Raw genomic sequence first — 26,005 nt, 5'->3', positions numbered from 1 at the left:
TGCATATCTCTTCCATGAATAAGGGTCTAGGGAAGAGCCGAAAGCTACGAAGTACAAGGTCGTTTAAGGAATCACACTTGGATATGTAAGTAAAACTCATGAGCGTATAAGCAAATTGTCTGAATTTACCAACCTCAAAGTTGTACAAATTTTTACCAAATTTATGAACATCTGAAAGTATTTCAATTTACCAAACTAAACCATGTACAATCACAAAAAATAATAGCAAATTTGAATTTCTCATGCATAAAAATATACTTTTAAAACTTGGAATGGCAAAATACATACAAAATTCTCCCCCTCTCCACTAAAATGAGACATCCTGATGATTGATATCTTTAATTCATTTTCTCTTTCAATAATTCTAAGATATTTTATTATGTAACTATAATTGTATTAATGCTTACCAGTAGCCTAGACTCAGGTCCAGGTCGTGGAGGTAGAGGTGGTTTAATGCCACAGCGACCAGAATGTACAATACAGGCTTTGTGTACTGAACACGAACACTTAGTACATTTGTAGCCCTGAAAAAAAAAAAAAAAAAAAAAATGAATACAAATATTTTCTCTATACTACTGTAATGGAATCAAACTAAACTTCGTAGAAACCAGAATCAACCGTGGTCCTGAAGTTATGGAATTCTTTAAGGAAGTGCAATTAGCAAACTAATCCAAATTTTAACAGCGTTGCATGGTTCCGACAATAGATCCCATATAAATTGTATTTAATCCCATGAAATGATCATATGAACACTGTCCTTTGAATTTCCAATCCTGTAACACCCACCTTCCGACATCATCTCACAAACCCAGACAACCTGACAATGTTGAATGAAATGCACAATTATATTTGAAAATATATTAATTATCTCACTCACATAGATTAATGGAATAAAATGTTTCAAATATGTGTGTGTTATTATATATATTATAGATAGATACATAGATAGGTATATAGATATAGATTAGTATATATAGGACTATATACACTTGAAAGTAGTGATTCTGCATATCAAAATAAGTTTAAAAAAAATCATATATGGACCTGTGGGCAAAAGTGCATAGTTACAGAGCATAGTTTCAGCCGTCCAAAAGCATGGAAAATCTTCACTGGAATACGGGTTATTTTGAACCGAGAAATCGTGGGATATCAGTTCATACCAGCTTAAAGGATTACTGAGAAACTGTGACATGACACTCCATTCACCGTAAAGAAAGTCATATATACGCCATCTAAAAATGCATATTTTACCAATGTGCATTGTGTGCACAAGGGATTTCCTATAGGGCCTAATTCTCAGACATGCTCCCAACACAATTCTCAGATATGCTTTGACTTAAAGGTCGGTAAAAAGCAGAGAAAAGGTAAGCCTTGACAGTACTGGATACGTAATGCGCCAGCGGGAAATCGCAAGTGTTAAGGACCGTCAAATCCACGGTGCCTCGTGTTCGGAATAACAATTGTTGAAATGTAGTTATTCCATGCTTTTGGACGCCCTAGCTCTGAAACTATGCTCTTTTGCCCACATGTTCGTACAAACTTTTTTCTTACTTTGATGTGAGGAATCAGGAATCATCTCTTGCAGCTTGTCGGTATAGTTCATTAACACGGTATAACTAACTCTATGGTCTATGGAACCCGGAGCTATGTCTACAAAAGCTCTCCATTCAATTCTGTTCTTAGCCACTTAGCCAAATGGATCTAGTTTCTACTTTATATTCCTATTTCTGCGAGATCCATCTTAATATTGTCCTCCCATCTGTGCCCAGGTCTTTCCCTCCGAGATATATATATATATATCGAGTGTTCTAAAAATGGTGTCTACGGACTACCAGAGTATTATTCTACCCGTCAAAATAAAGCGAAAAATATATATAATTATATACTTTCCGGGTTCTTGTCTGGAAACGCGAACTGCATAGTTACATCGATTTTTCCAGGTGGCAATTAGCACCACATATTAATGAAACAATCGATGGATTCGTCGATATATATATATAAACATAGCTTCTACAACTGAAATATTTCCTACTATTAGTTAATTACTTCTACAAAACTACCAATAGAATACTCGTTAGCAGAAGTTTGAGAAACAAAGCGTCAAAAATCGTACAACTGATCGTCTCTAGTAGTTCAATTTATAGTATCAGCGGAAGATCGCGGTTCGAGAACCCGCAAGATAAGCAATAAGATTTTTCTGTTATTCTATCGTTAAAAAAATTTAAAAATATATAAAAAATAAAATAAAAAATAAAAAAACACTTACAAAGGTGACAAAACACATCAACGAATCAAATCTCAGTTTCACAAAGGAGGAAAGAAATGTTGCCTTCTGATAACAGAAACAAATACCTTGTGGCTTCTAACATTACCAATCATTTTGCAATAATCTCATCTCTTAGAACATACTTAGAAGCTAACACGTACCTGATGTATTCGTCCTTTCAGATATTTTGCACAATAATCACATATAGTTGGCTTTTCAAAAGTATGCATAAAAAATTTGTGGTCAGTATCTCTGCAGCCTGCCGGTTCTATGTTATCCCTGAAAAAACCAGGAGGAAAAAGTATTGAGAATTTAAATTACATAGAAACTTCAAACTACACTGGAAATTATTTTGAACAAAAATTAAAATTTATTTTTTAATTATACTTCTCTTTTTTAGAATAGGAATACTTCGATTATGATCATTCTCGATTACTCGAAGTTTATATTTTGATAACAAAGTTTCATTGACAGGCATACTTTCAATAACATGGTTTTTTACGAATTGGTAATAGAATGGATAAGAGTAATCAAATTTTTGTTGTTTACTATTCTATTTTTTTGTGATGAATAAATTCAATTAAAGCCCAGTGTAAGTAAACCTCGAGCACCGCAGTTTTGCATAGCGCGGAACCAATCAATTACGTTATCCAGAGTATTCCTGTATTGCGCTCCAAATTCCAACTACCGCGGCCGCCAGATGAACCCCGCTACATATGCAAACAGAATTACGTTTCATTCGGGTCTCCACTATCCAGGTGGAGATTCATTTCTATCTGATGAGCAGCAGTACAAGGAAACTGAACGTTCATGCATAAAGAAAGATTAATCTTATTTCCCTAAACAAATCTTTTTTTTTTTCCTTAACAGGTTTAACACTTTGTTGCTGCTAATTCTTATATAAAATTTAATTTATATTTTAAAAATCCTTGGTAACGATAACTCATTTTACATGCACTATTCATCCCGATTATCACGGGTACTATTATTGTGGTATCTTTCCTGGCAACAATAACAACGATAATCGAAGTATTTTTGTGTAATATGTATGATTAATTCCTTTAACGACCGTTCAAAATAGGTTCCTTATTTTCCGAACTAAATGTATGGTATCATTTTGTTTGTTTTACATGTGCAAGAATTACATTCTGCAAAAAATAAATAAATAAAATTAAATAAAAAATAAATAAATAAAATATACTAGAATATGACAGAGAAAAAAATTACATCATGGTGTCTACCAAACTATATACAGGGTGGCCCAAAAGTAGGTATACACCCCTGCAATGATGAAGTATAACATTCTAGTTTATGGATTTATTTGATTCCACTATTCCGGGCTTAAGTTATAAAAAGACGTTAAGAACGAATAAAAAAAGGTCTACCTGTTTGATAACCACAAGAAATGACATGAAATACGAGAGGGGACTGTATACCTACTTTCGGGCCACCCTGTGTATAGGGTTTGTCCCAGAAGTAAGGCGTCACATTATTTTCTGATGCGATTATCCGTCGGAGAGCGTTCCCGCCAGATTGGGTGTGTGGTGAGGACTTCGGGAACACAGTGCACCGCGCAGCAGTTGACTTTGAGCTCTCAGAGCGTTAGGGCATGCAACAGAGTGAATCCCTATCAGGAAGTTGCGATGGACAAATTCCTGAAGCAGCAGTACGCAATCGAATTATGCGTCGAACTGGGCAAGACATTTATCGGGTGATTCAAGAGGCCTTCGGTGATGACTCTTTGACCAAATCCCAATCGAATAGGTAGAAAGATGATAAGACAGAGAGAAAGTCACCGATGAAGCTCACTCTAGATGCTCTGCAGCATTGCGTGGTGACGACATGGAGTGAGCGAATTAGTGAATTCTGATCGAAGAATGAGTGTTTGGTTGTTAGGTGATACCAAACATTTCGAAAAGTGTTCTTCATCGGATTGTAACTGAAGAGTTGCAGATGCAGAAACTGTGAGCGAAACTTGTTCCAAGAATTCTCTCCAACGATCAAAGAAACTTATATATATATATATATATATATATATATATATATATATATATATATATATATATATATACCTACCTTTGAATTCTACAACGAAAACGCAGAGCGCTGAATGCTCAAGGCACAGTCCACTCGCTCAAAAAAGCTAAGAATGAGCAAATCGAAAAACAAAACCATGCTCCCTGTCTTTTTTAATACTAAAGGGGTGGTGCATTCTGAATTTGTACCACCTGGGCAGACCATCAATGCCAAATTTTACGTGAAAGTCCCCAAAAGACAAACAAGGGATCAACAGTGTCAGGAACGAGATTAAGGAATAATGGAAGCTTCATCGTAACAACGCTCCCAGCCACACCCCTTTGTCGTGCGCCACTACCCGACCCGGATCGGGATTAAAACGGTTAAGCAATCACCCTACAGTCCCAACTTGGCCCCCACCAGATTTCTTTCGTTTCCGAAGGAAAAAAAAAAAAAAACCTGGACGTTCCTTATTTGGACACTACTAACAACATCAAAACGGACTTCGACGAAGCTTTTAACGGAAATCTACGTTGAGGACTTCTATAGGGCATACAACACATGGGAATCTCACTGGCAAAAATGTATTGACGTAGGAGGGTCATACTTCGAAGATTTTTAGGTGACTGTACCAATCTGATCACTAAACACTGAAAACAAATTCTGATGCATTACTTCTGGGACAAACCCTGTATATTTAAATGCCCTGACTTTCCCTGACCAAACTATGATTTTTTGATTTTGTCGCTATAATTTTTTATTTATTTATTTATTTATTTATTTATTTTTACATACAACTCATGAAAAAAACGTATATTTGAAATGTACTGTACGTTTTCATCATTGTTTAAATGGCTATGCACTACATTTGCAAACGTACAAACTAACTCATTTATCTATAATCTAAAGCACTTTTCCAGACCGGAAAACACCTTGATTATTATATTGATAATTTGAATCATATTTGTTTCACTTTAGGATATTTTTAGAAGTTTAGATAGTAAGATCTCTCTTCCCCTTTCTTAATTAATCAAACAGATCTAATGTGTTCTCTCTTTCTTTTCTTAGCTTAAGTAATTAATGGACAATGTTAGAAAGAATCCTGTAGTCAACACGAAGAGACTAGTGGAGCACGAACGCTTTCTATTTTACGATGACTGATCTGCCAGTGTTGGCAGAATACTTATAACGATGGTCAAAAATCATAATTGGTAGGAATTACAAAAATAGGACAAAACTGTATGGTTATGTATTATCCCGATACTTGTCTTAAACTCAAGAAAATGAAATATGAACTAAACTAAAAATCGCAACTAATTACAATAAAGAATAATTTTCTCTTCGTTTTAAACTTCAAATATCAATCAATTTCTTACTGTTGTACAAATTTTCATAATATTGAAATGTATTTAACGATTTCTGGTATTATGAAATGATGCATCACTACCATACAATTATCTCAATAAGCAAACCTCGGCCATCTACAGATATGGCGTTTACTTTTGTACAGTAATTCTGTTAAGTATTACCGATTATTTGCGTTCACAGCACTATGCAATTCCATCGAGTATAGTGTATTTGTTTTAGTTGTTTTTATGTTAAACGCCCTTTTCAATTACAAGAGACGTAGACTTCCCGGATCCTGTACACCAAAAGCTAACCATACGTGCTTTTTTATTATTATTTATTTTTTAATGAACGTAAGAATAAGTGTACTGCTGTGCTCATGATTCAATGACTCAGTTAGCCACGGATCGTATTTTTTCTTGCTAATTTCTCCACTGAAACATAGGAAAGGTAAAATTGCTATTGTCTTATTACCCCTTAATATATACCGTATATTTTATTACTCTATCGACTCTATTACTCTATCGAGACTTACATTAACCCGTAATTCATTTCATTAGCATGTAATTATTCATAAGAAAAAAAGCACACAGCATATGCATTCGGACAAGCTACTTTCGTCGATTTACCCTTATTTTAAGTAAATTACTTCAAATATCACCCACTCTTGAGCATTTGTTGCCGGAGCCATATGCGCTACTCATCTTCTTTCGCTAAATCAGCCTTCTATACTCACAGGCGGTTTAAGAAACAAATTTCTTTTGTACAAGCATACCTATTAAAAATAGAGAGTTGACAACAAAATGAAAACTTTCAGGGCACTCAGGAAGATCACTTGACGACGAGGTAGCTCTAAAGAACTCTGAAACCGCATCTGCCCAGAAAATACAGCCAAAGGTATTTCAGAACAACGAAAAAAGATATTAAATTCAAAACTCATGATAACTGCATGAACCACCTCAAATTATTTCTAATTATATTGATGGTCAAAATATGAACAGAACACTCCTGATCATTTGATCCCTATTCTTTTATGAGTTCATCAGAAATTTTTAGTACTAATGCGTACTTCACGGCACCACATATTTCTGCGTTCTGCTGCTGATACTGAAACATGTACTCGAAGTGACCACACCTTTTGGCGTACTAGCTCTGTCTAGTCTACTCAAAATCAACATATTGTGAAACTATGAGTAACTTTCTCATGCCACTCTTAGCTTCATGCCAGTACTATTTCGTGAAACACCTCTGAAGAACAACAAACCACCAACACGTTTACGTGGAAAATCACTGATGTGAGTTTAAATAAATCTTTTTTTTTTTTTTTTTTTTTAATCTGAACAGAAATTTTGATCATATCACTCCCTCTTTTCAAAAATTTTGACCTGTTATAACTACTAAACACAATGATTTCTCTTACAATGCGTCCTTGATTGCACGTATCCACTTCTGTTTCGAGTCCTCTGTGCGAGCATATAATGTATAAGCATTTCTTTGACTTTTTCTAACAAGAAACCATTGGTAAGTCCATCTCGCTCCTTGATTTAATATTCTACGACTTATGGTGTCTTCAACTTTGTACTCGCTCAGTCTTAGACAATCTCGGAAGCTGTAATTATCTCCCTGAAAAATATGACAAAATTCAATGTACTTGTATTTACCACTTTCGTTTTTCACATATCATATCTCCAAGGTAGTTTACAAGCAAATATAAATACTTCAAAATAGTTTACTAGCAATCATAGTACTTTGTAGAATATTCAAACAAAATGTAAACAACCGCAAAATAAAATTACTGAATTACAGACTAATTTCATTATTTTATTTTCACATAATATCAAAGTATATTAAAAATTGTTCGAAAAATTAAAAAATAAAAATCTTCTTTCAAATGTCCATAGAATAGCGGATTCCTCTTTATTATTTTCTAGCCTCGACTTACTTGCGTAAAATTTCACAGGCATTTTAAGATTGAATCTAAAAATAACTCATCAAGTTTTCAGCGAAAATTTTTATTATTATTACGAATCTCATTTCTAGTTTTATTTCTTTATCATATTATTATTATTACAAGGTTGAATCGTAAGTCTTGCAAAATTTCCACAACCGAAGCAGTATGCGCGTATATACGCCATGATCGACCGTAAGAACAAGGTCAAATTAGCAAAAGAGGTAGTATGGCAAGCTGACCATTTAACACGGAGACCGCCTATCTGTCAGTATCTTCAGTCAGTATTTAGTGGCAGTGGCAAACACCTCAACAATGTATGACATGTGAATTGCTACTGTATGAGTTCGAACTTGGGGATAACGCTGCAGCAACAACCCAAAACATTTCTCATGCCAAAGAGGAAGATGCAATGAACCATTCAACAGCAGGTTGTACAGGTTGTAAAAATGTTGAAGATGAGTCAAGGTAGGCCTTCCCAGGGTAACAGATTCTAAGCACAACGACATGCCATTAAGGATAATACATCCATCAGCACACGTCGACTATAAAATGAACTAGGCCATGTCTCAATTCAATGTAGAGTATCATCTTCACGAACTTGGGAAAACCATCAGGAGCTAACTCATTGTGTTACTGACCCAAGCTCAGGTCCAAAGGGAAGATGTATGTCGTCAACTGACGCAACATTTGTGTGACGTGTGTTTCCTGAAACAGACTGTCACATGCAAAGAGAAGTTGGTGTTTTTCTGAAATCCGAATGCGCAAAAACTGTGGTTGAGCAAGAACCAACTTCCAGAACCGGTCGTAAAACAGGGCTGTTTCGAATATACAGTCATGCTCTGTGTGGGGTGGAACTACAAGGGGGTAATTTACTTCGATCATTCCTAACAGTAGTACCATCAATGCCAACCTTTATTCCGAACAGTTGGAGCGGATGTGTGCTGCACTACGCAAAATATTCTACTTAGGTGAACCGAAAGCGAGCCCTGCTACAACAAGATAAGAAAACTTATACAGAGCTGGAAAAACGCAACTAATAATGCAGGAATTTGATGGCATCGAACTGAATCATCGAATACCCAGCATGTAGTCCTGATTTTGCCCCTTCGGATATGGTACACTTCCTAAAATCACGATGCTTCACCAACCAGCAGGAAGTGGAAACAGCAGTGACTGACTTCTTTGCCTGTAAGTACAATAAGTGATACTGACGTGGAATCGAGGGGCTGACAGGAAAGTGACTACGAAAAGTCAAACACGAGGAGATTTAGTTGGAATGTTAACCTGCTTTTATTGCACTGTAATAAACGCAAGTATGTTATGTACCAAAATATTGCAAGACTTACGACGTACCCTTGTTATATTTAAGTCACAAATGTATTTGTATTCTAAGCAAACTAAACCAAATACTCCGAATTTCACAGTTTTGCCAAATAGTGGCACCGCGTTTAGTTGTTTAACTTACGAGTATAAATATAAGGTAACCAAGAAAGTTCTGTCGCTTTTTGTGGAGATCTGTGTTCCATTGGCCCTCACACCGTGATTTGAATGCGAATGGTGATAAAGTGAAGGTCAGTTGTTGATGTGGGTATATCCAACATACTACCTGATTGTGAAAGTTCAGTTACACCGTGAACTTGCGTAAAGACAGAGTGAACATGAGATCTCCACAGAGCGTCATAAGTGCATGTATGCTGTACGAGTTCAAACGGGGGTCAAACGCTGCTGCAGCGGGGCGGAAAATATGCCAGGCCTTTGGTGAGGGTGTTGTAACTACGCGGACAGTGCAGCGGTGGTTTAACAAATTTAAGGACACTCGAAGACGCACCACGTGCCGGAAGATCAATATATGTACAATATGAAGATCTTCAGGCAGCAACTGAGGTGAACAGTGGCCAGACAAGTGAGAAATTGGGACTACAACTCAGTGTGAGTGGAGAAACCATTCGGCAGCACCTCAATCAACTTCGGAAGCACTACAAGTTGGGTCGATGGGTCCCATATAATTTGATTCCGGGCAAGAAGGCCACGCGAGCAGACACCTGTGTTTCTTTGCTCTCTCGTCTGAGGAAGGAGCCATTTTCGGACACGGTGTTGACATGTGATGAGAAGTGAGTTCTGCACGAAGCTCCACGGCGCCGTCATCATTGGTTAGTCCGGTTTTGAACCGGTTTTGAAACAGCTGAAAACGGCACTGTATCAGATGAAGGTCCTTCTGTGTGTTTGGTGGACTGCTTGCGGCATCGTGCATAGTGAACTGCTACCAGCTGGTCAGAGCATCAATGAAACTGTACTGTCAGCAGTTGAGCTAAGTTCTAGAAAAACTCAAAACTCTGGAGGCAGCACTTCTGAATCGCAAAAAGGACAACGCTAAGCCCCATATGGCTAGAATGACCCGAGACACCATTCTATCTCTTGAATGGGAAATACTATTGCATCCGTCATACTCCCCGGACAATACACCGTCCAATTATCACCTATTCCATTCCTTGGACAATCAGCTTAGAGGACGCCAGTTCAAATCCATAGCAGAGGTGCAAAATGCATTTGATACCTTTTTCGCTTCACGACCCATCAAGTTCTACTGTGGTAAAATCCATGCCTTCCAAAACGTTGGCAGAAGGTCGCCGATGCTAATAGGGTTTATATTTGATCTTCCAGGTACGTCTTAGGAGACATATCGATGTCCGAAGGTAGTGGGTGACAAAGTGACAGAACTTTCTTGGTTACCTTTATTATATACTGGTGGAAAAACATTTAAGAACACCCAGTATATACATCTTCCGATTCGAGAAAAATGATAACGTATGTGTGTAGAAAAGCATGATGCTGGTAGTTTGAACGTGAGGAGTGTACTTTGTGTGTGAATCCGTTGTGTGTGTATCTAATATTAAGACGATGCCAGTGAATGTCTACTGTACAATGGAGTTACATTGAGCGTGACTGTGACTGACTCGGTGAGCCTTCCGCAGACGTATCGCTCGCGTGGATCCTGACATTTCAGTAAGCCATCGATTGAAACATCGCAGAAGTACCACAAGAACACCAGTATCCGGAGAGGCACTGGGTAACGCTTGGAAATAGGGATCGTTCAGACCTCTCGAACTGACAGGACAGTTACCAACAGTATAATCACAGTCATAGTGCTCTCTCCATGCCAGTGCACAAACAGTAAATCGAGGCAGGTCTACGTTTTTGCGTTCTTTTCGAATCCCACTGAAACTTGCTCATCGCCGAGGATGTCTTCGGCGATATCAGAAAAGTTTGCAGTGGTGAGGTTTTCAGCGATACGAGTTGTCTCAGAATTCTGTCAGTAGACGTGAAAATCCAATGTATTCGCACTCCCCATACAAGACCATAAACTTTGTATTCTAATATGGAAGCAATAAGCTGCACATCCCCATCCCTTCTGGACTTGATCCAGGGGACTGTGGTTAGTGCGTCTAATATTCGTTACGCCATCAATCCCGCCCGCTCACTTGTGTCCCAACGACCATCGTCCCACTCACCAAGATCTACAGTGAGCGTAGAATACCATAGGGTATTTTTGCACGACCGGTTACATGCCCAAGATGATTGTGTGGTCACTCATGGGGGCCTCCAGAGAGGCATTGGGTATTTGTATGACCGGCTGCCTGCTCGAGAAGGTGCTTATGTGGCCGCTCGGTGTGGACTCCAGACATATTTGGCATTTGTACAACCGGCTACTGCCCAAGGTTATGTTTGTGTACCTGTTCAGGGCAAATTCCAGCAAACATTCGGCATGACTGGCTTCCTGCCCAAGAAGATGCCTGTATGGCTGCTCAGGACGGACTCCAGACAGACATTTGGCATTTGCACGATCGGCTACCTGCCTAGAGGAGCTGTTTATGTGCCGCTCGCGGCGGACTCCAGACTGATGTTCGCCACTTGTACATGCTACCTATCCGAGCAGCTCTTTGTATGGCAGCTCGAGGGTGTTTCACGGGATGTTAAAGAGAGTATTGTATTTTGCACATCCCGTATACGTTTAGGGCGTTTCACAAGCGTTACATTAAGGCCCATAACCACTTACCATCACTTTTTTCTTGTGTACAAACTCTGGTCCAGATCCCTGAATTCTAATTGTGTGTTCTTGAATGCGTTTCTTCAGTGTATGTATATAAATTATTAGTTTCAATTCTCAACAAGCAATTTTAAACTCTTAAGATATCAACAATTCTGTATAATAATAATAATAATAATCTTATTTATAATGGCAGCCTGTGAATAATACTAATTCCTAATAATACACAATCAAGATAATAGGTGTCGCTACCTGCCTGCCTGATACCAATAGATGCCATTAGTGTGCAGGCAATATGCAGAATTATTTATTTGCAACTAAAAAACTGCATTATTGTTTCAGTTTAATTATTTTACAACAGGATAAGAGCTCTAACCATATTTAGATCAGAGTATTAATACTTGTATATTTCTATAGTACAGAGGTTGTTTCCAATCTATGGTGACGAAATTACACACCTTGAGCAGCACCACTGAGCGGGAAGAGAAGGAAGCTGCAAGTCGTGTGTGCACCTTGGACTGTGCGTGACAGGTGTTGTAAGTGCATATCGGGACAAACGGAGCCGAAAATAAGTGCTCATTGGGAGGGCTACATAACTGCCCCTTCCGACGGGAACTACAGTTATAGTGCCATCAAACTATGTAAGGAGTGTAGATTCACTGTGTCCAAAACTGGTATATCACGGATGTTGTACGGGGAAGGTAAGACGAGGCGTGAGATGATTCCTGTAGAGCCGAAACAGGCCAACTCCCGGCCTGCCACTAGCTAGGATTCGAGAAGTCGGGGCTCTGATCATTAGGGAGATTCCACCCACATAGAGGAGTATCGTCACCGGTTACAGACATCACTGAAGGCAGTGGACACCATCATTCACCGCGATTTGAGGTTGGTAACGTGACGGAAGGGGCATGTTCACAAGCTCTTCCTAAAACACATCCAGGAACATCGCAACAACTGTCGAAAACTGTATGATTGGTACCTGGCCGGTGAAAAGTGGAAGTTAGTTGTAACTGGACGAGGCATATGTTTATCTGTATGACTGTCACAAGCCACGTGTTTTTATATTATATATATATATATATATATATCAACAGGTGTGAGGGCCTTTCAAAGATGGTTCACTGAATGCAAGAAAAGGTTTGGTATAGGTTCCATGATCAATGCTGGATACTCGTTCCAGAGCAAGCTGACCATACATCGTGTAGCCAAAAATATGAAGGTGCATTCGGAATATTATCAGGCTAACGTCCTGACACCCATTTATCCCATGACATTCCTCATCTCTACGGGAGGGATAAGAATCGTGTGTGGGTGCATCAAGATAAGGCATCAAGTCACAAATCTCGCTCAACCCGTCTATTCTTCCAACAAATGGCAGCAGAAACTGGAACTCGTGCCATTCCATTCCGATGGATGGATGCGTTACCGATAGACTTTAGCGCCTTCGGCCTCCTGAAACGAGCCTTGTCTCACATGAGACCCTGCACCGTTGAAGGGTTATGGAAAGCCTATCAGGAAGAGTGGTTGCGACTTGACATGACTACACTGCGTGCCAGTCTCCTACAGCAGAAATTTCGCTGTCGGTCAATTGCCTCGATGCAGGGCCACCAAATAGAGCACTCTCGATGGTGGCGACATGGTTTCTCTTAAGGTAAGTGCAGTTTGAAATCGTCACTATAGGTCGGAAACAACCTCTGTAATATACTGCGACGAGTTAATTGCAAATTAAACTGCATTAATAATCATGTATTCGAAAATGGATAATGATGATGAACGTGCTTTGCTACTTTTATTATTAGAACCAGTAAACAATTAGACGTTTAATTAAGCATGATTTTAACTTCTAATCTACAGAGAACCGAAAGCTTAGGAGCAACAACTTATAATAATAATACAAAAACTTTATTTACGTGCTGAGAAGCTGAAAGCGGAAATGCACCAAAGATTTAATAATAATAATAAAAACCAGAAAGTTACGGATGGAATCCATTTAAAAAGTATTTCCCTTAGTTTTTGGAGAACATACCCGCAGAAAAACTAAAAATTACACAGAATGCACACACAGTATGTTCGAAATAATATGCAAACGAACAACACTATATATGAACAAAATTTGTATTTCCTTGATAATTTTCCGCTACCTTGATTTTAATATCAGAGAACACGTATCCTATTAAATACATAGTAGCACTGTATTTATTAAATATCAGTGGAATTAAAAATATGAGCAAGCAAAAAAAAGACACTATCTACAGAATATATTCGGTACTTACTTTTGGTTTGCACATTAACATCACCTGATCGAACACGAATACATATCTGAAAGGAATTAAAAAAAAAAAAAAAAAATATCACTATAATCATTATTTTTGCTTCATTATTATATAGTATTGTTACAAATTCAAAGACGAATTGGAAATTATGCTGTAAAAGAACTATTTGATATGATTGTTGAAAGCATATATGCGTGATTATACACATGAATGATTCGAAGTAAAAACAACTATTATTTCTTGTATGTCAAACTCGCTTCACTTCTCCAGAAAAAAAAAAAAATTAAGTAAAATAACATGTTTCAAAAGTTTTTTGGAATTTTGGAGTTTTTTTGTTGAGTTATACGATTAAGAAAAAAGAAATTAATCTGGAAAATCACTTGTCTTGGAATATTTCAATTGAACCCTACAATCCTCTCGTTTCTTCGACAATTTTTCCTTATAACATTTTCCTCCATGAACTTTTACTGTAAAATATTTTGCTCTAAAATATTTGTTCCTACATACGCTTATAAATTTTGAAATATATATATATTTTAGGGATGGCCAATTCTTGAATTTTTACTTTCCGGAATCCGGAAAATCAAATCGAAGAAACTCCGGAATTTTTCCGAATTCCAGAAAATTTTGGTCATTTCTACTCTCTCTCTCTCTCTTATATATATTGCCTCTCTCTTATATGTACAACACTGCGATTACCTTGTGTTAATCCCGAAATTGAGACCATATAACTCGTGAGTGTACCATACTTTACTCAGTGCAGCACGAAGCGTACAGTTTCGTCACAAATGATGGCTAACGCTCTAAAACTGACTAGTAATAAGGTTTTATAATGTTCTACTTGAGTGAAATGAGCAGGTCAAGGAAGGTGTTTAAATTTATCCTGATGTTATTCCCAAGGCCTGAATAGATCCGATTGCGTATACTGGTATTTATGAATTGTCACCTTGGAAGACAGTGTCGTCGTTAGGGAAAAAAATAAATAAATAAAACGGTCTCTTATCATAGGATGCACCTGCCCAGCTAAAATGCAAAAATAATAACTAGCAATTACCTGTAGTTTGAGAATAATAACAGAATAATCAGGATATCATGAAATTGCGGTCCACACAAGCATAGGACCTTTGAAATGTTCAACGATACGAAGTAAGTAGTCCAGAGTATATGGCATTTCGGGTGTCCGCCATACATAAACCAAACCTGTTGTTGGAAACAAGGAGAAAGATGATTCACCGGACAATATTAATCTTACAATCATCAGCGGTTCATTTTTATGTTCTCAGCACCACCTTTTTTGTACTAGTGAGTTGGCGGCAGTGCTCAGAGATCTCGATGTAGAAACTCCAACAAGAATGTTCAGATTATACAGATCTCGTCTGAATATAACAACAAAAGGCTCTTCCAAATGCTTAATCCCGTCATAAGCGGTTGCAAGCACATGTTGAGAAAGAGTGAGGGGTCCCAAAAGAAGAGCGAGTTTTCCCCAAAATAGGCAATACTGTCGTTAAAAAAAAAAATAAATAAATAAAAAAAAAAATTAAAAAAAAAAAAACTATTCAAAGACATCGCTCTTCTTAATAGAGTAATGTTGCACGGTGATGGAGGTAGGTGGAGGTGATAATGAGTGAACCTCTACCGGGAGACGTGAGGCTACGTGTAAACCAACCTCCAAACCGGCCATTAACACGGATCGTTGGGGTCACCAGTGTACGTGATATCTCAGCACGGAATTTGAACGATCTGAGGTAGGCAACTATTGCTATCCCTACCGGGGAAAAGCTAAGCTTCTCAAATGACAATGTCTGATTCTCAAACAGTCTACATCAGGCATAGGGTCCAGTAATGTACGGTGTACCTCTACCCTAACTAGAGCTAGGTAGGGGTTTGAGATCCTGTTGCTCCCTTCCGGGAAGCAAAACTTGCTTCTTTTTCAAATGCTGACTTACACGTACCATTCGTTTTCTTCCACCTAGCGTTTGTGGTACCTCAGCACGTAAACTTGAGGTAATCATGGTTGCCCAGTATCGGGTAGATTCGTACGACCCTACTGCTTCGGCTGAGTCGCAAATTGAACAAATAAAGCATGTCATTGGGTCGGGAGATGGATACATGGGTACGTCGTATTTTAGCATAAAGTTTGAACGATCTGAGGTGGGCACGGCCAGAAGTAGCAAACCCTTTCTGGAATTGCACGGGTTCTCTGATTAGGTTGGTCTCTCTCAGTCTGTGGTCATACCATGGATTCCGTATCTTAATGTCTCGGCACTGAGGGGAAGGTGAGATTATGGGGGAAAAACTCCTCAACCAGTAGATATAACAGCTCAACCAGTAGATATAACAGGTAACATTCAGGATCTTCAAGGATCTATATAGAAGACACGGGTCGGTTGTGCTTAATGTGCATAACCCATTATCTTCTTAGAAGTTTTCTGAGTACTGCAAAGCAATTAGAAGGAAGGAGCATTTACTGCAATAAGCTTTCAAGGAGGTCTTTTAAGGTACGGACATGCCCATCCCACAACGTGAGAGCCCCGAAGCGACATAGATGCTTCAGATACACATGTTTCGGATTCTGACTGAATTCTCCATAGGTACGGTACACCCCATCCCATCCCACAACGTGAGAACCCTGAAACGATATAGACGCTTCAGATACACTGTTTCAGATTTTGACTAAATTGCCCATTCGCTTATGATGCGTTAGCTCTATGTTCTTTCGTGAAAATCCTTTTTCAACGACTTATCTCACTCAGGCTTAGTTTTCGTCCACTATCCTTCTTAACTGATGTTTTACAGCAAGTTCTGTATGCCATCATCACCTTGGACACAGTTGATCTCGATATACTTCATACATCGGTAGTCTAGGATATACTTACTCCAACTAATCGTGCTGCCAACGTCCTAGATAGTGCAAACAGAAAACCGTAATACACCGTCTCGCGTACTATTCACTATCACCTAACACATCACTGCATGAGTGTTCATCGTTCAAAATTACGTGTTCTTCTACATTCGTGTTTCCATAATTTTCGTTAAACGCTTTACCATATAAGGAGAAATAGTAGGAAGAAAGCGAAAATTAAAGAACAGAGAAGTATCTGTGATGCGTCGATTTGGGGGCTTTTAAAATTCAGTTATGGATAGTGATAGTACATTGAAGCTGACAAGCTTTTAGTGGAGGAGCAAAAGTCGTGGGTATGAGCACGCATCAAGTTCAACTGTCTAGTGACAGGGTTCGGAATAAAGATAATGAATCGCAGGCAAGGACATACGTCAAGATAGCAATTCTATGCGGCAACATGCACGGAAATGTCACACAGAACTCTAAGAAGCAGTAGGTTCACGTGCCCCATCGCACAGTGGCGAAGTGGGTGAGACATTCAAAGATGGCAGAGTATTAACTGCCGATCTGCCTCGCAGTAAATATCCAGTGTCCGAGGATAAAGTGCAGGTCATGGTGGTAGAACAGTAAGAACACGAGCTAGATAATAGTGAAATTAGCTCAACAAATAATAATCCGTGCGTTGACGGTGAACCGCATTGTCAAGAACGACCTACATATACGGAAAATTTGTGCCACAACACCTAACTGAGGTACAGAAATGGATATAATATATTGAATTACTGAGGTACAGAAATAGACATGATATGTTATACAAAGGTAGGAGGTATATTTCATCTGACGCCCGAAAATGAATGATTTGTTCCTTTCTTAAGTGCAAGCGTAACAGGAATAGAGTAGCTGGTAATCATAATTTGCCGGAATCTACATTTCTAACCGTGAATTCTACCGGAATATGACTTTTAACTGTGAAGATCTTTTCTCCTACTTTTTGGTTACCAAGACCATTCTGCAAAAGTAGGAAGTTGGTACCGGACCGATTTTTAGAAAATATGGATTTCATAGTTACTTGCAAACGTTTGTAGCTTAGGCCCTAGATACGCAAAATAAAAAGCAGGATACACAGAACAGAACGAAGATTCATAAAATGTATATAAGTACACACATTCAGAGCACTTCGTTTCAGAAAAGGCAGGGAATGTGGAAATGCTTCCCGAAGTATGTTTTAATTTTGCCTTGGTCTGCAGTACATTATGATTTGACCATCACTGATCTAAACTATTACGATCCCATATAGCCGACAACAATACAGACTGGACTTTTCTAACACCTTTCTGTCTCTTATTTTTCTGTCGTAATGACAGTCTAGAAACCAAGTACTTTATTTTTCTTTTCTTTATTTTTTTTTTTTTTTTTAAGTAGCTATCATAGTCAGTACCATTTATTTTGATTTTTATATATGTAAACTGATAGCATGAAATTTGACTTACCGTGCTCTTGTCTTTTGGTCGTCGTGAGCTTTAATTTTCAATTCACCATCTAATAATAATCTGCCATAATCTTTTAGCCCTGTATTCTCAGGCATATTCCAATCTAATATACTCTCCTACAACAAAGAAAGAATCAAAAGTAGTTACAATTTCTCTACACAATTTGACCACAATAATGTTTTATGCTACGCCAAGTTAAAGGTAACAGTGCTGAGTATCTATGCGATCTTCATTTTTTTAGCCTATTCAGCCTATTTATCTTCTGTTTTTCGTGAAATGAACTGAAATTTTAACGGCGTAATTTGATTGATCTTTTCCCGAAGTCTATCCTTGCTTTTTTCAAAACGAACTTGCATTAGATATAAATCTAATTATCAAGTATTAAAATTATCGGTATACTATAAAATCTACTTTTTATGAACTAAGGTACATATAAAATAGATCTGAAGAAGAAATCAGTAAAATTCCAGTTCATTTAAAAGAAAACAGAAATAGGATTCTCTACATAAATAAATGAACTAAAAAAAAAGCGAAGATAGTGTAGGAATTTAACATTATTAAGCATTAAGTGTTAAAGGTCTATTCAACAATCTTGCGGAATTTGTTCCATTAAAGTTTGTTATGTCCCATTTCACAATAGAGCTATGGGAGCTTCTCTCCACTATGCTCAAAATACTGCTACTTAATTATTGATGTTATTCAAAATCGGTTATTTCCTGGATTTATGAAATATATTATTTTTCGTTTCAATGAGAGATCGCTTCTCGACCGTCTAGCTATTTTGACTTGTTATTATGTGTGTATCTGACCAATACGAGGCACCTGAAAAATTTACACGTACAACACGTACAACAAGCATCGTCTATTGACTTAATATGCCAATACGTACAGGGTGATCCAAAAAAAACCTTCCACATTTAAAACTTAATAAAACGAAAAGTAATGCAGATAGAAACATGTTTATTCAAAAAAAAAATATATATATATATATATATAAAATGGTATTGAGAACAGTTTGTAACTGGGTTATGATCAGACCAATAGCGAAAATTTTATTTGCTTTCACAAATACTTAATTGGAAACGTGCATCATCACCATACAAAAAAGCATCTTCTGCGACACTTTGCAGAATGTTCTCACGTGATTTTTCGTCTTAAAAAATGTGCTGGTTTAAGTTCTTGAACAATCACAATTTCATAACGGTGAAAGTGTGCAAGTTTTCTTGTAAAATTCTTCTTACATCCTCTCTACGAAGCAGAATATATGTAGCACGCTTTCTTGCAGAACGCTGTGGAGACGCAAAAAGACTATCTCACAGCCTGAACATTCTCAGACGTACGAGCACTTTTAGATCGGCCAGTTGAGTTTTCTCAACGCTGAACCCGTTGTTCGGAAATTCTCGACCCACTGCAAGATAGTCTCCCGATCAGAAATATTTTCATTACGTGAAATAGCAACCTTTAAGCGAAAAGCTCTTTGCAGTGAATCACAGTACTTTTGAGAAGAAAGAAAAAAAATCGGCTGTGTACACTCACTGAACTCCTAACCAAACCATAATGAATGAAAACGGCATGAGAGTGGTGAACGGAAGCGACGACCCCGCCTCTTCTCATCCCTTCGCTACAGCCGATCAAAAAGTAGGAGATTTTATTGGGTACTACAGGGTGTCCCATATACAATGCAATCCGGAGTTTGAAATAGTAGAACTTTTGAACCGAAAGCAGTACACAAATAATGGTTATACCAAAATGAAGCCTTGTTTATGCATACATTTTAAACTAGGAAGCAGCAATTGAAGTACAATAGGAACCACACAGTGTTGCCAGATATTACCGAAGGTGTAAATCAATTTTTTTAACAAGTCACGTAAATTGACTCATAACTCATACGTATGGATGATCTGTCGTTAATTTTCAGTTTGTATAGTTGGAGTAGCTTGGAAACTATGGAATGGAAAAAAAGAATTTTTCATTTACACCGATAACTAATCGGATGAGGCCTCTGTAAGGGGTTACTAGGGAAAACGTGGTTTTCATAAATTAACGTTCTGAATTGGCAACAGTGCTGGTGTTCCAGTGCATCAAAAGGCGTGTTAAGGATCTGTCTTACGCAATTAATGAAAACAATGAAAAAGAAATTTTGAAATTATCATGATAAAACTTTTACTTACATGCACCCGGCAACATTGCTATTCATTACGAACTGAAATGTCAGTTCTACCGTAGATTCTGGAAGTGCCCCCATTTTTATTCAATGAATAGCAGTATTGCCGGGTGCATGTAAGTAAAAGTTTTATCATGATAATTTCAAAGTTTCTTTTTCATTGTTTTCAGGAATTGCGTAATGTAGACAGATCCTTAACTCACCTTTTGATGCACTGAAACGCCAGTATTGTTGCCAATTCAGAATGTTAATTTATGAAAACCACGTTTTCCCTAGTAACCCCTTACAGAAGCCTCATCTGATTAGTTATCAATGTAAATGAAAAATTCTTTTTTCCATTCCATAGTTTCAAGGTACTCCAACTAGACAAACTGAAAATTAACGACGGAACATCCATACGTATGAGTTATGAGTCAATTAACATGACTTGTAAAAAAATTTACACCTTCACTTACATCTGGCAACACTGTGTGGTTTCTAGTGTACTTCAATCGTTGCTTCCTAGTTTAAAAATATATGCATAAACAAGGCTTCATTTTGGTACAACCATTATTTGTGTACCGCTTCCGGTCAAAAGTTCTACTATCCCAAACTCAGGGTTGCATTGTATATTGGACACCCTGTAGCTGAAAATACACGTTCTTCGCATGGGGACTGTATTTGGAATATTCATCTCAGCGACCATGAAAACTAAGGATTTGACACTAATATCAGTCACATTTTTACATGTCCCGATATCCCCCTTCCCCGGAGGTGAACCTCGACCCGCATACAATGGTAGCTGAATATGAAAGTCATCGGTAATGGAAATGTCACCATTGACCTCAGTGATCGCGAAAACTATGAATTCGACACTAATATCGGTCATTTTCTACTTCTTTTACATGTCCCGGTAAATACGCCCCCCCCCCCCCGAGATCCCCCTAATTCGAAATTTAAAAAAAAAAAAAAAACGCTTCGTCTTGGTCTGGGGCCTGGACCAAGGAACCCGTGACCCAAATTTGGTAACTCTCGGTCCATTCATCTGGTCCCCAGGCCGCACACAGACAAACAAACTTTTTATTTTATTCACATTATAAATTATTGACAATAATTGTATTGCCAATTGCTGTCTCAACATACAACAGAACAGAGTAATTTAAATCAAAACAAAGTAATTACGAACTGTTTTCAATACTACTTTAAATTTTTGAATAAACAAGTTTCTATCTGCAATACTTTTTAATACCCTTAAAATTATGCAAATAATTAATACCCTTAAAATTATGCTTCATAATTTTATTTTTGATCTATCTGCTATGTTTGAAAAGAAACATTATACTTCAGAAAGGGAAGTCGCTAAAACACTTTAAATATGTCTTACCTGAATATCACTGATAATTTGTAGTCTTTCACTATCTCTTTTTACTTCATTTATGTACTCTGCCACATCAATCATTGCTTCACGTGCTTTTTCAAGACCTCTATAATCGTCATGCGTCTGTAATTAAAGCAAACATATACATATACATCAATATCAATAATTTCCAAGCACACAATACAACTGTAAAATGAAACTTTATTTACAAATACGTCTACGAAGTTAAATTAATTCCTTTCAGAGGCGGCTTTTGGGACGGGCGAACCGGGCCGTTGCCCGGGCCTCGCACATTAATTAAAGTATATGCAACATTGCATATTTTAATTTTAAAAAAATATGAGAGAAAATGACAAAACAAAAAAAAAATGTTTACGTATTTTATATATGTATTTAACCAACAAGTATGAAATATAACATAAACTAAGAAGCGTACTCGAATATGTGTTTTTCTACTAATAATCTTAGATGGCACTAAAATTTAAGTTGCTATTTTGCACGGCTAAACTAAAACTGTACAGAAATAATCTAAGTTTACAAAGAGTTTATAGATCAATATTCTAAGCGAGCAGCGATCTCTATCAAATTTTCAACATAGATGAGGTTCGGGCCTTGGATGTTTTTTATCATTTCATTTTGTCGGTGCAACTTAGGGGAAGGGAAGAGGAGATATATATATATAAATGATTGAAAATGACCGATATTAGTGCCGAATCCATAGTTTTCGAGGTCACTGGGAGGAACAGTGACACTGGCGATGCCGTTTAAATCCAAATTCAGCCCCGCAACTTGGGGGAGGGAAGATGTATGTAATGATCGAAAATGACCGATATTAGTTTCGAATCCAGAGTTTTTGGGGTCCCTAAGTTGATTCGTGACAATTTTGGTACCTTTTATATCCAAAATGAAACGTGTTCTCCCCGTATTCTAGTGGTGTAAAATAGTAATTTTGCATCTTAATTACTTGGCGCACTTCTTATTAACTCTGCACACTTCACGTGTCCTCTCTTTCCCACCCGGTCAACTGTGATTTCTGTTTGATCCCTTCTGCGATTTCAGATGCAGAACTGAATTTTCAGTCTCTACATAAAAGAATCAGTCCTGAGCGACTGATTGATCATCGCCGAGGCCAAACCACTTAAGCGACAAACTTAAAATTTTGACAGCGAATAGGACTTGGATTTGTGACGTAAGTTACTATTAAGGAAGGATTCTTGGAAATTCGACGAGGAAGGGGGGAAATAGCGGTGGCAAATTATTATAGCAAAATATCCGTATTTCCGAATCTCTGGAGGAGGATAGGGACATGAACTTTGGTATATGGACTTCTCATTTAAAATAATTAGACATGTGTTTCACCGGATTTATATATATATATATATATATATATATATATATATATATATATATATATATATATATATATATATATCCCCTATAAGGGAAGGAAAACATGTGGGGTCACATTTGTTGTAATAAGAGGGATGATATGGAAATTGGTATTTTGACATTTAATTTACGATAATTAATGACGTGTTTCAGTATTTTTTGATGTTTTCCTTAGAAAGGAAGTAAAAAAGAGTGGAGATTGCAACTTTATAAGAAGATAGCCATGGGTTGAAATCAGTAAAGATTAAGAGACATGTTAGGGATGTGTGAAACTTGGTATATACATTCCTTATACAACAGAAGTGGCCATGTGTCAAAGCGTTTTTGGAAATTCCGCATTTAACGAGTGAAAGTGGCAATTTGTATTTTTTCTCCCTCAATATATAAAAACGAATTCGAGTTGACACACTTATCATCAGTGGCAAACGGGTGAATAATTTTCGTGATTAGTGTAGTAGATTCAGTAAAGAACAATCGATCTTGTTTCAGATGCATTTTCAGGTTGGCTAGTGTAATTTAGCTTTGCAGGAACATTGTTGTACAGAAACAGTGTATAATCTACATATCTATGATACCTACTGTGCATCCAATTTTGTATTTGAAAATAACTGAACCAAAATGATTTAGGACCACGTTAATAGTGAGTACGGCCTACTTACTAATAAACCGTCACACAACTAAGAAGAATAACTCTCAAGCTAAAATGCGTTACTGTTAAGAGATTTAATTACTAACAGAAGTAAGGAAAGTTTATTAAAATTAAGTCTCAAATTTTAATTACTATCATGCTCCTTTTAGTTTCCAAAAAAACTTGTTTTCTCTAAATATTTCTACTAATACCACGGTTATTATTCATCCTCAGTTAAGACTAGGCTGTTTTATTCCATAATATGGAGGAAATAAGTTACATTTTTTAAAGTTTCTTAGAAGAAACAATTGTTTGAAAATTGCAAAGAACATCATGATAAGTAAAACCGAAACTAATGTTAAGACATATCTTTAACATATTAGTGTAACATCCTCAACAAACTGTGAGAACAAAACATAAAAAAACGTTTACATAACCCCAGTATCAAAATATGTAAGGTTATTGCAGATGGAACAATATACTGCACTAACTACTCAAAAGTCAAAAATCGACTTAGTAACAAAAAGTCAATAACAATACACTAACACCAATAAATAAATAAATAAATAAAGTATAAAAGATACATAAAAATAAGAAAACTTACCGACGGAGTTTCACTACAAAGTTTATCTAGCAGAAGATGGTATTTCAAAATCCTCTGCATTGGAACAGATAATATATCCCTAAGTTTGAACTTTCCATTGTTTGCTTCATCTTGGCATTTCTAGATAAACAACATTGTCATAAGAAACGATAAAACTACATGATAAAGTTAAAACCTAAACTAAAACATATACTTACTAACTATCAACTAAACGGACATAAATAAATATTATATCATTCTTATCTCTTTTTTTCTTGGAGACACTTTATTATTCCTACATTCAGTAGTCATACTACCTTCTTCAATAGTAGCTTAATAAATCAATTTTAAAAAATGACTACAAAGGAATTACCAATGGAAATGTAATGAAACTCCTAATGTGAGCAAAGTATTGTATAAATGTGGAATGACATTTATTAACATAAGACAAATAATTAAAATACTTTTGAGTGAAAATCACTTCAAAACACCACAAAAATCTAACTTTTCCTAAATCTGTTATGAAGATAGCCATAACTTCAGATATTTACGGATTTAAAAAAAAAAAAAAAAAGAAAAAGAAAAAAAAGGGAAACTATATCTACCGAAAAAAATAAGGATGATATATTTCGAAAGAGAAATTCTCCACAAACATCATATATGTATCTTTAATAGAAAGAATCTACGGTTCAGTAAAGACGGAAATATTTTGCGCATATATGGGCTGTTTCAAAAAGAATGACCTGATTTTAAAAGTTTAGATGTATTGATAAAAACATACTACAAAAATGGGATAAATTTCAAAATACTCACAAAATCTTCGAGTTTTTAGCTATGCTATTACAAATGCTCCATGTGTCCACTAGCAGCAGCACTTACAACATCTGCTAAATTAATCATAAACTTGACACAATGTATCTACATTTACAACAGTTATGGCGGCTATTATTCTATTCCTCACTGCTTCTATGTCACGAAGTAAAGGAAAGACGGGTACACGCGGATCAGGATCAATGTCAAAATGCCGATGAAAAGCACACTGGACCGAAATCACTTACTCGGTCTTTGCAAATTGCAGCACACTAAATGTATTCTGTTGAGCGGACGCCATCTTACTTCTGACTGCAAACTGAGAAGACGCATTGACTGACATCTAACGGCGATTTTCTGAAACTCTAGACCAGGCCCATTCAAACAACATTCATTTCCTTGCCGGTACGTCCCATGCCGTAATTATTACCGTCCAAAATCAGGTCATTCTGTTTGAAACACGGTGTACTGTAATTGACGATTTTTCACAATCTTACTTTTAGCACGATTGGAATACACTTAACAGCCAAATTTGTACCGGTAGTAATCTTAGTCAATACAATAAGATTACTAGGCCTTCACATTATTATGCAAAAAAAGAGATAGTACTTTAAATGAAAAATATGTGACTAGATTACATTTCGTAATTAAAAAAAGAAATAAATAAAATAAATTATCGTGCAACTCTATCCATCACGATTCTGAAATTCACTAAAGAAATGAGTTAGTGTCTGATGAAGATAACGTTAAGTTGTCGAAACTGTTTCACTATATTTTAGGTTTTAATAAATAAGTGTATATACTCTGGTCAGAAGTGTTTATTATTTCTATAAATTATCAGTGC

General features: G+C 36.8%; 1 protein-coding gene across 1 annotated transcript in view; it reads right to left on the bottom strand.

Moving 5' to 3' along the window:
• Window positions 1–362: 362 nt before the first annotated feature.
• The window catches only part of Vav (Vav guanine nucleotide exchange factor), a 112,925-nt gene continuing 87,282 nt past the window's right edge, over window positions 363–26,005 (bottom strand). The window contains exons 7-13 of the mRNA XM_081764701.1: window positions 24,373–24,492; window positions 21,758–21,874; window positions 18,231–18,346; window positions 13,899–13,944; window positions 7,050–7,252; window positions 2,428–2,545; window positions 363–524 (exon numbers count right to left, since the gene is read on the bottom strand). Coding sequence (XP_081620827.1) covers window positions 378–524; window positions 2,428–2,545; window positions 7,050–7,252; window positions 13,899–13,944; window positions 18,231–18,346; window positions 21,758–21,874; window positions 24,373–24,492 — 867 coding nt within the window. The 3' untranslated portion in view covers window positions 363–377. The remainder of the gene's footprint in view (window positions 525–2,427; window positions 2,546–7,049; window positions 7,253–13,898; window positions 13,945–18,230; window positions 18,347–21,757; window positions 21,875–24,372; window positions 24,493–26,005) is intronic.

Source organism: Thermobia domestica, chromosome 7 (assembly GCF_964235325.1).
Source record: "Thermobia domestica chromosome 7, izTheDome1.hap1.1, whole genome shotgun sequence".
In the NCBI taxonomy this organism is placed as follows: Eukaryota; Metazoa; Arthropoda; class Insecta; order Zygentoma; family Lepismatidae; genus Thermobia; species Thermobia domestica.
Note: the sequence above shows the minus strand (reverse complement) of the source record. Positions and strands in the feature narration are given on the sequence as shown.